This window comes from Rhinolophus sinicus, chromosome 3, assembly GCF_057876585.1.
Source record: "Rhinolophus sinicus isolate RSI-liver-muscle chromosome 3, RSI-T2T, whole genome shotgun sequence".
Lineage (NCBI taxonomy): Eukaryota > Metazoa > Chordata > Mammalia > Chiroptera > Rhinolophidae > Rhinolophus > Rhinolophus sinicus.
Window position 1 is genome coordinate 110501744 of NC_142503.1, and position 14106 is coordinate 110515849.

The window sequence follows — 14106 nt, forward strand, 5'->3', positions numbered from 1 at the left end:
AACCAAAATGGCTGTATCATTTTGCATTCTCACCAGCCATAAACAAGAGTTCCTATTGCTCCAGCATTTGGCATTCTCAGTGTTTTGGATTTTGACCATTCTAATAGGTGGTTTTTCGTTGTTTTGATATGCAATTCCCTAATGACATGATCTTGAACATCTTTTCATACGCTTACGTGACATCTGTATATCTTTGGTGAGGTGGCTATTAAAATCTCATCCATTTTTAATCAGGTTGTTTATTTTCTTAATGACTTTTACAGAGTTCTTTGTTTAATAACAGTCCTTTATCAGATGTGTCTTTTAACAAATATTTTCTCCTAGTGTGTGGCTTGTTTTCTTAGTCTTCTCACTCTCTTGACGTTGCCTTTCCCAGTGCAGAAGTTTTTTATTTTAATGACATCCAGGTTATCAGTTCTTTCTTTTATGAATTGTGCCTTTGATATCATATTTAAAAAGTCTTTGCTGTACCCAAGATCATCTAGATTTTTCTCCTCTGTTATCTGGGTGTTTTATAGTTTTATATTTTACATTTAGGTCTCTGATCCATTTTGAACTAATTTTTGTGAATGATTTAAGATTTGTGCCGAGATTCATTTTTTAGTATGTGGGTATCCAGTTGTTCCAGCACCATTTGTTGGAAAGACTATCTTTTCTCTGTTGTATTGCCATCACTTCTTTGTTGAAGATCAGTTGACTATATATATGTGTGTCTGTTTCTGGGCTCCTTACTCTGTTTCATTGGTCTATTTGTCTGTTCTTCTGCCTGTGCCACAGTCTTAATTACGATAGCTTTATAATGGTTCTTGAAGTTGGATAGTGTCAGTCCTTTAACTTTGTTCTCTTCATTATTGAGTTTGCTGTTCTGGGGCTTTTGCCTCTCCATATGAAACTTAGAATTAGTTTGAAATAGCCACAAAATAACTTGCTGGAATTTTGATTGGGATTACATTGAACCTAGAGTTCAAGTTGGAAAGAACGAACATCTTGATAATATTGAGTCTTTCTATCCATGAACATGGAGTAATTCTCCATATTTATTTAATTAGTTCTTTGTTTGCTTTCATTAAAATTTTAATAGTTCTTATATAGATCTTATACATATTTTGTTAGGTTTATACCTAAGTGTTTCATTTTTTAGGTGTTAATGTAAATGGTAATATGTTTTTAATTTCAAATTCACTTGTTCATTGCTGGTATATAGAAAAATGGTTGACTTTTGTATATTAACCTTATATCTTGCAACCTTACTAAAATTGCTTATTAATTGCAGAAGTTTTTTTGTTGATTGTTTTGGATTTTTTACATAGACAATCATGTCATCTGCCAGCAAAGACAGTTTTATTTTTTCTTTTCCAAAATATACTTTTTATGTCCCTTTCTCTGCATTAGCTATGTCTCCTTTTTCAATTCTTTCTCTATTTTCTGTATCTATTTGCCTTTCCTGTTTATTCTTTTCAGTCTGAATAACGTTCTCCTTGTTAAATCAGACAAATCAGAGTTGAGGGATATTTTTCACAAAACAGCACACATAATTAAATTAATTGCATGTGAATAAATTGAGTACTTACACGTTTATAGACTTGCAGGTGAATTTAATTTTGACCTAGCCTTTTGAAAATTTGAATTGGACGAAAAAAAGACAAGAGAAGAGAAAGGTTGTAGACAAAATCTGGCATTATGGTCAGAAAATATTTGTATAGTGCTGTATTAATTACATGATTTTTATTGAAGTGAAAGGTCATTGTAAAAAGAATGGGCATTAGTGAAAGTGGAGATCATGGGAAGAAACAGTTTAATAAAATGAGACTTAAGTGCTGTATTCTGATCATGTTTCCCCGAAAATAAGACCTAACCAGAAAATAAGCCTTAGCATGATTTTTCAGGATGATGTCCCCTGAACATAAGCCCTAATGCATCTTTTGGAGCAAAACTTAATATAAGACTCGGTCTTATTTTCGGGGAAACATGGTAGCACCTCAGTTGTGTGGACTTTACACTTTATAAAACTGTTTTCATGTAACCTTTTGAGATAGATGGGAGGTATTCTTATTTTATGAATGAAAAAATTAATACTTAGATTAAAAAATATACCAATTCTATATAACAGTATGTGACCCAGATAGGACTAAAACTCATTATCTGTATTTCTAAGGTCCCTGTTCTTCACTGATACTGTTATACCTCTATTGCCTCACCACAGTACCCTACTCTTGTAAATCTTACAGTTTATTGTGTTTTCATGTGCATTATCTGATTTGATACTCAAAAACCTTGTGAGGTGTATAGTTTAAGTATATCTCATTTTACAGATAAGGAAAATGAAGATGAGAGAAGGCAAAGTTCACCAGATGTAAAGTATCTAGGACTGCTTTCTAATCCCATCACTTATTTTCTATATCTACTTGCCTTTCCTATTGTTTATTTTTCACTTTTGAGTCTAGATATTCACTTTTTCTATTAAAACTGAGGTTAAAAGAAGTTAAATAGCTTAAAAAGGTCAACACTATATAGTAAGTAAAAATGATCCAGATCTAAACTTATGCCTGTGGTTTCTGTCTTACCAATATTCTCTTCCAGAATTAAGTACCTACTGGACGACCCCGAAGTTTCTGGAGACTTGTTCATTCCACGATTGAGAATTATTCTGATAGATATGCATAGAATTATCTTGAAAGATCAGAAGTGGAGGTTGGTGATATCAGCTGTAAGGTGCCATATTAACAAAATTTGTTAGCAGACTTAAAATTTAACTGAAAAGTGTCAAATGATGAGGTTCTAGATGAAGATGAAAGTTTCAATATTTGGATATTTCTACATAAAAATGCACAGAAATGAAAAGCTGTACTCTTTCAATCCTACCGGTATTCATATTTAATAATGTTTGGACTGTTTTAATTTATTGGTAATACGTTAAAAATAGGGACCAAATTGAAGCATTTTTCTCAGTCTGTTGAGATCTTGCTTCTAGTTGTATTCTCAAATAAGTTACCCCAATAAGTAAAAAAAAAAAAAAAATTCAAAAAAAAATAAAACTCAGGAACCAAATCTTCGACTTTTTAATTATCCCCATAGCTTGTGGTTGAAGTGTGAGATAGGAAGGAAACACTTCGTATCATATAGATGTCTTTATGTTCCTTTTATCTATTCTAAGCAGCTGCTATGATTAAGTTTAAAGTATTCATGTATTAATTTCTTATGGCTGATGTAACAAATTACAACAAACTCAGTTGCTTTTTAAAACAAAAATTTATTCTCTCACATTTCTGGAGGCTAAAAGTCTGAAGTTAGTATCATGGGGCAGAAATCAGGGTGTGGGCAGGGCTGTACTCCCTCAGGATGCTCCAGGGGAGAATCTGTTCCTTGGCTGCTTGCAGCTTCTGGTAGCTGCCAGCATTAGTGGCCACATGTCTCCATCTCTGTGGCCACGTTACCTTCCTCTCTTCGCTCTGTGCCAAATCTCCTACCCTCTTCTTACAAGATACCTGTGATTGTATTTAGGGCCTCCTTGGATAATCTAGGGTAAACTCCCCATCTCAGAATCCTTAATCATATCTGTAAAGGTTTTTTGTTTTTGTTTTGCCATATAAAGTAACATTCAAAGGTTCCAGGGATTAGGATGGGATGTCTTTTTGGGAAGCCATTATTCTGCCTACAACAGTCCTTACTGCCTTTCACATCTTCTTTTTCTCATCTTCTTTCTTCTCTATTCCTTTTCATCTTCCAGACACACATAATGGCAAGTACATTGAATGGGTATGATCTAGAGTTATGACCAAGAGGTGAGAGGTGTGGTCTTGATCAGTGGGGTGAGCCTTACTTATTGGCCTCATTATAGAACATCAGATAGTGTTCATTCATTTTTATCGTGGTTGAATTAGTTGACAGTAATGTTGCCTTTGCTAAATTCAATAATTATTTTGATAAAGGGTATTTACTAAATACCCTTTATCAAAATAATTATTGAATCTTTGGGTAAAGTATGTGAGTTAACATGAAATTTCTTTCCAGTCAAAGGATCTGTAGATCGGATTAGCAGGCATTGATAATCATTATTGAGAAAATAGCCAAATAGCCTCTAGCATGGTTTCAAAACCAATTTTCCTTTAAGGATTTATTTTTTTTTACATGTGCATTTGTTTCAGTGATAGCTCAACTTGAATTTAATGAAAGTAAAGAGTTGGCAGAGTTCTAATCCAAAAGTCCATCGTCAAGAGAGTTTTGTGGTTTGGGGCGGAACACATAACCTTTCTTAACATCCATACCTACGGAGTTGAATTATATGACTGGTAACATCCTTTCTAACTCTGAAAGCCTCTGTCTAGTATTTAGTATAAAATATTTTAACACTAAGAAACAACAAACCATCATTTCTTTTGTACTATTAGAAAAAAGAATCATATTGCCAAGATTAGTTTGAAGTAACCGTTGTGCTTTCCGTTTTCCTGTAGATGGACCACACATCCCCGACGTACATGCTTGCTAACTTAACCCACCTACATTCTGAACAACTCCTGCAGGGCCTGAATCTTCTTCGTCAGCATCACGAACTCTGTGACGTCATTCTTCGAGTAGGTGCTGTTAAAATCCATGCTCACAAAGTGGTCCTGGCCAGTATCAGCCCTTATTTCAAAGCTATGTTCACTGGAAACCTTTCTGAAAAAGAGAACAGTGAGGTTGAGTTTCAGTGCATTGATGAAACTGCTCTCCAGGCCATTGTGGAGTATGCCTACACGGGGACTGTTTTTATTTCACAGGACACAGTGGAATCGCTCCTTCCAGCAGCAAACCTACTCCAGATAAAACTTGTACTCAAAGAATGTTGTGCATTTCTTGAAAGCCAACTTGATCCTGGTAATTGTATTGGAATTTCTCGTTTTGCAGAGACATATGGTTGTCATGACCTTTATTTGGCAGCCACTAAATACATATGCCAGAATTTTGAAGCTGTTTGTCAGACTGAAGAGTTTTTTGAGCTTACACATGCTGATTTGGATGAAATTGTTTCCAATGACTGTTTGAATGTAGCCACCGAAGAGACTGTTTTTTATGCCCTTGAGTCTTGGATTAAGTACGATGTTCAAGAACGCCAGAAATACTTAGCACAGCTACTTAACAGTGTGCGATTACCACTGCTGAGTGTGAAATTTCTCACCAGACTCTATGAAGCAAATCATCTTATTCGTGATGATCGCACCTGTAAACATCTTTTGAATGAAGCCCTAAAGTATCACTTTATGCCTGAACACAGACTCTCTCATCAGACAGTCCTGGTGACACGGCCTCGCTGTGCTCCCAAAGTGCTTTGTGCAGTGGGAGGAAAATCTGGACTGTTTGCCTGTTTGGATAGGTAAATAGAAGGATTGATGTTAATAGATTTTATATTTTTAAAGTATGCTTTCTATATTTTTCAAATAGTTTTTTTTCTTCTTCTTTTTAAAATTTGCTTCTTTGTGTTTTTTCTTTTCTTCCTAAACACTTACCTGGTTGTTTTAATCACATTGTCATCCATTCTCTAGAGCACTCTCAATTATTATCACCCCACTTCCTCCCAGTGCACAAATTTTCTCTCTCCTGGTTACTCACTAACTTTTCTTCTGTTTCAGATCTTTCTTTCCCTTTGTGAAACCATTTACATCTTTATTTGAGGCAGACCAGGTCAGAGATGCTAAAGAGGAGAGCTAGGAATCTGGGATGAAGGAGACGGGGGACAAGATTAGGTTTGAATGAATAGTTAATTAAAAAAACACACCAAAGAAATAAGAAAAAATAGGGTAGTGATACAAATCATGGACTTTATGTGCAATTAACTTTCTTCAGTATAAATATTTTTTAATGACAGTAAAAAGTATTTTCTTTTCTGATAGATTAGGAGTTGTCAGACTTTTTCTATAAAGAGTCAGATAATAAATATTTTAGACTTTATGGCCATATGGTCTCTGTCAGAACTACTCAACTCTGCCACTGTAGTGTGAAAGCAGCCATAGACATTACATAAATAAATGAGCATGGCTGGGTTCCAGTAAAATTTTATTTACAAAAGTAACTGCTGGGCTGAATTTGGCTCATAACCGTAGTTTGCCAATCCATAATTTATAGCATTATGCAGATAACATTTATACATTGAAAATATAGCTGGATGTTACCTTCACTTTTTCCTTGAATGGGATTGCTTCATGAAAACTTTCATATGTGGTATATTTTTTTAATACTGTGCATTTCTTTCTGGCCATTTCCAAAAATTTAGTAGATTGCTTCCCCCCCTGCCATGAATGGTAGGAAACTATTGATGTTTTATCAGTGTGAACTGATACATTCTGTACCTTTTTTAAAAGCCTCAGTGTACATCTTAATTGTAGCCTAAAACTAGTATTGTTGAAATTGGACTACAGGTAGAACATTAGTTATGATGACTGAATTGTTTTCTCTTATTTTTAAAGGCATTGATTATTGGCATGAAGTAAATCAGTCAAATGTCATGACAAAGAATTCCAAATATGAATGTACATTGTAAAAATGCTTGAGCAGTTGCCTCTTGTGTCTGTAATATTAAAAATAACAAGCAAATTATTGAAGAGTCATAAGAACAATTTATATCTTTAGTTCAGTAAGCTTTCATCTTAGAAAAAATTTAAATGTCATTCGCACTAAGCTGTTTATGGCAGTATTATTTATAACTATGGAAAAATTGGACTCAACCTGAATAATTATTCAGTTTAATTCTACAAAAAATATTAAATACCTGTGCATCAGACACATTATGCTAGATAATGGATCTTTAACAAGTTCATAATTTAGTAAAGGAGACATGTTAAATAGAGAATTATAACACATAGTGTTAGCACAGTGCTAAAAGTAGTTCTATGGAAGTATTAAGGAGGAGCATTTATCCCATTTGGGAGATTTAGGGAAGATACTATGGAAAAATTTGTATCTAAGTTGAGTGTTGAAGACAAAGAAAGAGCCAAGCAAAAAATGATGGGAAGGTCACAGGAAGTACGCAAATGCACAGTGGACGTTACTATAGGGTATGCAGGAAACAAACAGCTTTTTGGTATTCTGAAGTATAAAATTTTCATCGGCATGTGGCAGGCTCTGGTCAGTAAGAGCCATGTCAGAGAAGGTATTGTGTGCCATGATGAAGAGAGGATATGTATTACGTGGTTTGAAAAACTATTTTAAGGAGGGTAGTGAAATGATCAGATTTGTATATTAGATCATTCTTGACTACATTATGGAGAAAGATCAAGGGGGCCTGGTAGCATCAGAGTCATTAGAAAAGAGGTTATTGTAAACGTACAGGCAAGAGATCATGAGGTCCTGATTAGGGTAGTAACAGTATGATAGAGACTGGGGCATTAATTTAAGAAATATTTTAAGAGAGCACATTGATAGGATGTGGTTGAATGGATATGAAGGGATGATGAGGGGAAATCAAAGATGAGTGAGATTTCTTAGTTAGATAGATACTGGATGAATGGTTATATACCGAGAATGAGAGAATACAGGAGGAGCCATTTTAAGGGGGAAAATAATGTGTTTAGTTTGGGACATCTTGAGTTTGAAGTGCCTTTTGAATATCCAGCGATAGGTATCTTACTGCTAGCTGGATATGATTGCAGAGCTCAAAGAGGAGATCAGTGCTGGAAATTTGGAAGTTAACATGTAGTATAATTTAGAGGTATGAAATGAAACCGCATCCTTCCTATTACTCAGGAAATTCCAAGTAGTTTAGGAGCTCTGTGCTAAGAACCTAGGACAAAAAACATGTATTTTTTATTAAACTATTATTGTATGGCCCTGTATATCATCTAATTTAACCTTATTGCCCAGCCTTTTTACTTACTTTTGACTAAGATCTGTCTCTTGTGTCATCTAGAGCTCACATTCTGTCATAAGAAAAATCCTCTTTATTGTCAACTTCTTGTTCTACTGCAATAGGCTGACGTTTAAAGATACTGTTTTTGCTAAAACCCTCTCAAAACTGTTTCTTCCCCCCATTTCTCTGGTATCACAGGTCTTCAAGCTGGATAAGTGTTTGCTTCTCATAGCCACTTCCAAAATTTTTTCATCTCCCTTCCATCAAAAACCTCAACTCATTTCAAGCATTTGCCATCAAGCAATAATATCACTTGATATCCCTTCTGTTGCCATCATCTGCTGTTCCTTTACTGACTTCATTCATTGAAGATTTTTATACCTGGCTTACTCTTTCTCACCATTTTACATAAGTAATCATTCTTACTGATTTCGACATTCATGTCGTATCATCCACAATTATCCACTCCTTGGCCTCTCTTCTTGATCTCACTTCTGCCAGTCTTCTCTGCCTTACCTGAGGCACCTGTTCTCATGATCATACCCTCAACTTTGTCATTACCAATGACATCAACACTTTAAAACCCTTGGTTTCAGACGTTCCACTCTGTCTGCCACCTCCTTTCTTGCCACCTCATTTATTTCAGTGCACCCACTGCAGCCATTCGTTGTTCCCTGCAGGACTTGTAATCCTTTGGCTCTCTAATCAGGAAAACTGACGGCTCGCCAACCACCACATGTTCTCACCTTCATTCTTTACCTAGCTTAGATTCCAGGAATATCAGTGTTGTCATTACTTTGAATAAAGCCATGGCTCCCTTGCCCTTCTTTTCTTCCGTCATACTCATCTAGTAGTTAAATTCAGTTTTCCACTTAACGCCATGGCTGCAACGGATCGTGGCTAGAGAAATACACATACCCATCTTAGCCGGTCTCACTTGCTGGCTTCAGCACTCCCAGCCACTCCTTTACCTGTTCCTAATTAATTTACTCTTTCACGTCCCTGGAGGACTGTTTCATACCTTCTGCTCTCTCCATAAAAACAGCCAAAGTCTCTTACCCTCACCTTCTAATCCAGCTGATGACCTTGTCTCTCACTCGACTGAAAAGACAGAAGCAGCCTGAAGAGAGTTACCTCATCACCAAATCCACCAAGTTGTTCCTAGCTAAGACCAGCCTCCACTTCTCCGTGTATTCACCAGCCCGCATTTCCTCTCCTCCACAAAAGGACTTTGCTCCTGCAGTTCACCTGTCACTCTCCTCTATCATCACCTCCTCCTACTCCACTGCATCACCGCCACCAGGCATGTTCTGGGTTAAGCTCCCAGATGAAGTTAACCTACCCTGGGCTCTCCTCTCTCTGCTCATCTTTATAGCTGCCTCCTATCTCTTTCACTCCTTGCAGTAAAATAAAAAAAATTGTCTATGCCCACTGTTTTCACTTGCTCATCTCCCACTCCCTTGAAACCACTCTAGTCAGAATTTGTCCCCATCACCTCACTGAAACTGCTCTCCTTAAGGTCACATAGTTCCGATGTATTGTTCTCATTGGAACAAATTCATATTTTAAAACAAGCACTATAACAAAACTGTACATAGAGATTCAACAACTATGGAATGAATGAATGTACTTTCATCATACTGGATAGAGAATATATATTTTTATGCCCTGCATTATTGAGTCTGGGAACATTGGCTACCTTTTCCCAACTTTTTTTTGTAATGAAATATCTATACATGGAAGAGCGACCGTATATAATATGCATGCTGGGTATAAAGAATAAATGCTCAAGTACCTATCAAGCAGCTTAAGAAATAAACTATTAACAAACTCCCTTTATGCCCTTCCTGATGCCGACTCCTTCCCACCCCCACTGTCCTGAATTTTCTGTCATTTCTTTGCTTTTTTAAAATAATTTTGCCACATCTTACACGTGCCCCAATGTATCATTAGGTTTTACACATTTTTATATAAATGTAGTAATACTATATATGTTCTTCTAGGATGTGCTTTCTCACTGAACAGTAAGTTTTTCAAATTCATCTGTGAGACTTCATGAGGAAATAGTTCATTCCGTTTCATTGGTGTGTGGTATTATAGTATATGGACATAATACAATATTTTCTACCATGAACATGTTAATTATAAAAATTAATTGAAGTGTTACATACGTACAGAAAACTTCACAAATTCCAAGTGTACAGCTCAGTGAATTATCACACGGTGAACATTACAAACCAGTTAGAGAAATAGAAACATGACCAACACCCAGGAACCACCCTTGAGTTCCCTCTCTCTCCTCCCCAAAGGTAACCACTATCCTCATTTCTATTCCAGAGATTAGAAATGTTTCTGAACTTGATATACATGAAACTCTATAAAATATAGTCTATTGAATTTGGCTTTTTTCCCGTTAATGTTACATATGTAAGATTCATCTGTGTTGCATGTAGCCATAGTTTGTTCATTTTCATTTCTGTATAGTATTCTATTATATGATATGCCACAATTTATCAGTTTTTATGGTTGATGAACATTTGGATTGTTTCTAATTTTTAACTGTTACAAATAATGCTGCTGTGAACCTCCTTGTACATACACGTGTGTGCATTTTTCTTGGCTACACATCTAGGAATGAAATTACTCAGTCATGGGGTGGTTATACTACATCTTACTTATCCATTCTCCTTTTGACAGATGATTGTATTGTGTTGCTGTGAATGTTTCTGTGTAGGTCCTGGTACAAAACTGACTGTAATAGGCATTCATTAGAGTAGATAACACAGGAATGAAACTGCTGAGTCAGAACATGTGTGTATCTTCAGTTTTACCAGATAACGTGAAATTGTTTTCCAGAGTGGTTTGTACCAGTTCACACTCTCACCATCAGAATGCACATTCCTAGCTCCACATTCTTGCCAATAGTTGTTATTATCTGCCTTTAAATTTTCCCAGTCTGGAAAGTGTGTCATGGTTTATTGTCGTTTTAAATTGTGTGTCCCTGATAATGAGATTAAACATTTTTATTTGTTTATGGGCCTTTTTGAATTTTAAAATTTAATTTTTTTTTGCTCATTCTTTAGTGTGGAGATGTACTTTCCTCAGAATGATTCTTGGATTGGTTTGGCACCGCTGCGTGTTCCTCGCTATGAGTTTGGAATATGCGTTTTAGACCAAAAAGTGTATGTTATAGGTGGTATTGAAACTGACGTGCGTCCTGATTTCACTATCAGAAAACATGAAAGTTCAGTAGAATGCTGGAATCCTGATACAAACACCTGGACTTCTCTCGAGAGAATGAATGAGAACCGCAGTACCCTTGGAGTAGTAGTACTTGCAGGAGAACTTTATGCTTTAGGTGGTTATGATGGACAGTCTTACTTACAGTCTGTAGAGAAATATATTCCCAAAATAAGAAAGTGGGAGCCTGTGGCACCAATGACTACAACACGAAGTTGTTTTGCTGCTGCCGTGCTGGATGGAATGATCTACGCCATTGGTGGGTATGGTCCTGCCCACATGAACAGGTATTTAACTTAAATCAAGCAGTAAATGCTTGTAGATTTGTAAAGTATTATTAACAGTGATTTCTGGTTTTTAAACAATTTGTGTATATAAATGAACTTCCCTTTTTAATCTTTAAAGTAATATTGGTAGACATTTAGGAAACTTTATCTGCTCCGTGAGTATAATTCTAATTGTTTTACATGGGGATTTAATACAAACCTAAAATAAGATGAAGTTAGACAACTTTAGATTTTGGGTGGGGTGTGTGTGTGTGTGTGTGTGTGTGGCCTATTACCGCATTGCCTAAATACAATAGAAAAGTGAAAAGCGTAACTCCTATATGCTTACACAATATTATTATAATGCATAAACTTACAGCCTTATTTAAATATTCCTTTCTGGATTCTTATTTTATAATCATACATGTATTATTATGTATCTAAGTTGTGCTAGAGTCTGAATTTGAGATTTCTGTATTCTCTGAATAATACACAATAATAAATTATAATACATAATACAATAATACATAAAAAGAGAAATATATATATGAGAAATAAAAGCATAAAGTGACTGCTTATATGGAAAATTAACCATAATTATAAACCTTTGTTGAAAATTGATGTTTCAAAGAAGATTTTATCTCTAATAATAGTTAGAATGGTATGTGTTTATTGATTGTCAGCATTTTAATGAAAGAATATATTGCTTGACTGAGAAAGTAATAGCACAATGCCATTTCATCTATAAATTTTTATTTCTGTATAAGCTAAAGTATTCCCCCTTTTTATTGTTCCCTTAGTTGAAGGAAAGTATTTGGGGCCAAGGCATACATTTCTGTTTTTGAAAAGTTGCTGTCAGAAATGTATAAAAGTATTTTAGTTTTGAGATAATGCTCTTGAAGTTTAAGTTTTTGCTACAGTTTATCAACTCCTCTTTTCCCGTGATTTTGCTGTAAAGGTTTTTATCCAGGTGTCCTTTCAGAAAATTATAGTTTAGTCTATATTCTAGTCTAGTCTACAGTCTAGTCTCTATTCTGTGGAATTATGTCACCGACTCTCAAAGGCTTTAGGCTTTTTTGACAAGTTAGATTAAGACCAGAACAAGCTCAACAAGCATGCCTTTGTGCCCCTTCGGGGCACAGCACAGGCTTAAGGCCTTCTGGGATTGTATATGGATGCTTTTGGGGAAATTCTGATTTGATTCTGATTTCCATTATACAGCTTGGAAATGACAAGGGTTCTCTGCAATGTAGATTTTTGACTTAAATCCCTGAATTCTCCAATCACTCTGAGAGTATTATGATTCTCCAGTTTGTATTATGAAATCTGCAATGTGTGCATTGCAGCAAACCACCGTGAATTCTTCTGTAAGAAATTCTTCTTTCCCTTTTCTTTCACTGTGTAGTAGATCTGAGTATCCTTAGAGCACATCTATATTCAGAAGTTTGTGATTTTCAAAGTCGTTTCACATGCATACGCATTTGATTTTATTCTTACACGAATCCTTTAAGGTTGTATTATTGCCATTTTTGCAGGTGAGAGGAAATGACTTATCCAGGATAACAAAACTCCAAAGTGGTAGGGCTAAGGTTCATTCAGCTCTAGATACGTAGGATTAGTAATTAAACCCAGGTTTTCTGAATGCCAGAATTCTCTAATCTTAATATCCCTTGCTGCTTGTACAATATAATGCAATAGCGTATGGCTGTTACTGCATCCAGTCCCCAAGGTAAGCTTTTATCCCTGCAATCTAATCAGCAAAATCTAAACACTTGGGACAAACTACTCTGGTTTTATATCTGTCTATTTATTTGAACTTTTAAAAGTTCAAATGGTAGGATTTAGTTTTGCTTTAATAGGAAGAGTGACACAAAGGATATGTGAATTAATTCTTTTCTTTTGTGAATATTTGCAGTGTGGAGCGTTATGATCCAAGTAAGGACTCCTGGGAGATGGTTGCATCTATGGCAGATAAAAGGATTCACTTTGGTGTGGGTGTCATGCTGGGCTTTATTTTTGTGGTGGGTGGACATAATGGGGTCTCGCATTTGTCAAGCATTGAAAGATACGACCCTCATCAAAATCAGTGGACTGTGTGTAGACCAATGAAAGAACCCAGAACAGGTAATAACATCTTACTAATTTATAACTATAGGACGATGTTCTTGGAATAGTGGTTCCTTGGAATATAATAGTAAGAGTATTACTTGTCAAGAAAATATAAACGTGTGTGTGGTAAACCTGAGAGACAACTAGATTAGACCTATATAGATTTTTCTACTATATAGATTTTGTAATATGCCAGTGTACATGTTATCATTCCTTATATTTGGAGAACACATTTTGAGAAATGCTAGTAATGGAATGTGTCTTATAGAAGCTCTTTTTGTCCATATAACAACTGTCATCTTTTTATATGTTACGTACACATCAGCAGCCTATATGTTCACTTTCAATTGTTCTCTCCTTCTCCAGGGGTATAGTTGATCAAGAAAGGGTTGAATTTCAGGGTTCCTAGAGAGAACAAATACATCAAGGAAAAGAAGAAATTATCTTTGAGCCCAAACTCAAGTCATATTATTTTAAGGTTTTAAATTATTGATAGAATGCCTTAGGAATATACCTTGCATCTGTGATTAAAGATAAAGATTAAAGATTAAAGAATTGCTTGTCCAAAACTGAAAGGACAAAGTGGAATGAACTGTTTTGTTTACTATACATAATTAGTTTCTGTGGTGTCATTGGGAGAGAAAGCCATAAAACAACGAGGATGTAAAAAGT

The 14106-nt window shown here is 35.5% G+C and overlaps 1 protein-coding gene across 2 annotated transcripts in view; it reads left to right on the plus strand.

The window, feature by feature from the left end:
• The window catches only part of KLHL28 (kelch like family member 28), a 31051-nt gene that overhangs the window by 12088 nt on the left and 4857 nt on the right, over positions 1–14106 (plus strand). The window contains exons 2-4 of one of the 2 annotated variants that reach the window (XM_019751715.3): positions 4452–5350; positions 10903–11346; positions 13241–13449. In XM_019751715.3, the coding sequence (XP_019607274.1) occupies positions 4452–5350; positions 10903–11346; positions 13241–13449 (1552 nt within the window). The remainder of the gene's footprint in view (positions 1–4451; positions 5351–10902; positions 11347–13240; positions 13450–14106) is intronic. The other variant, XM_074328186.1, reaches the window with a different exon arrangement.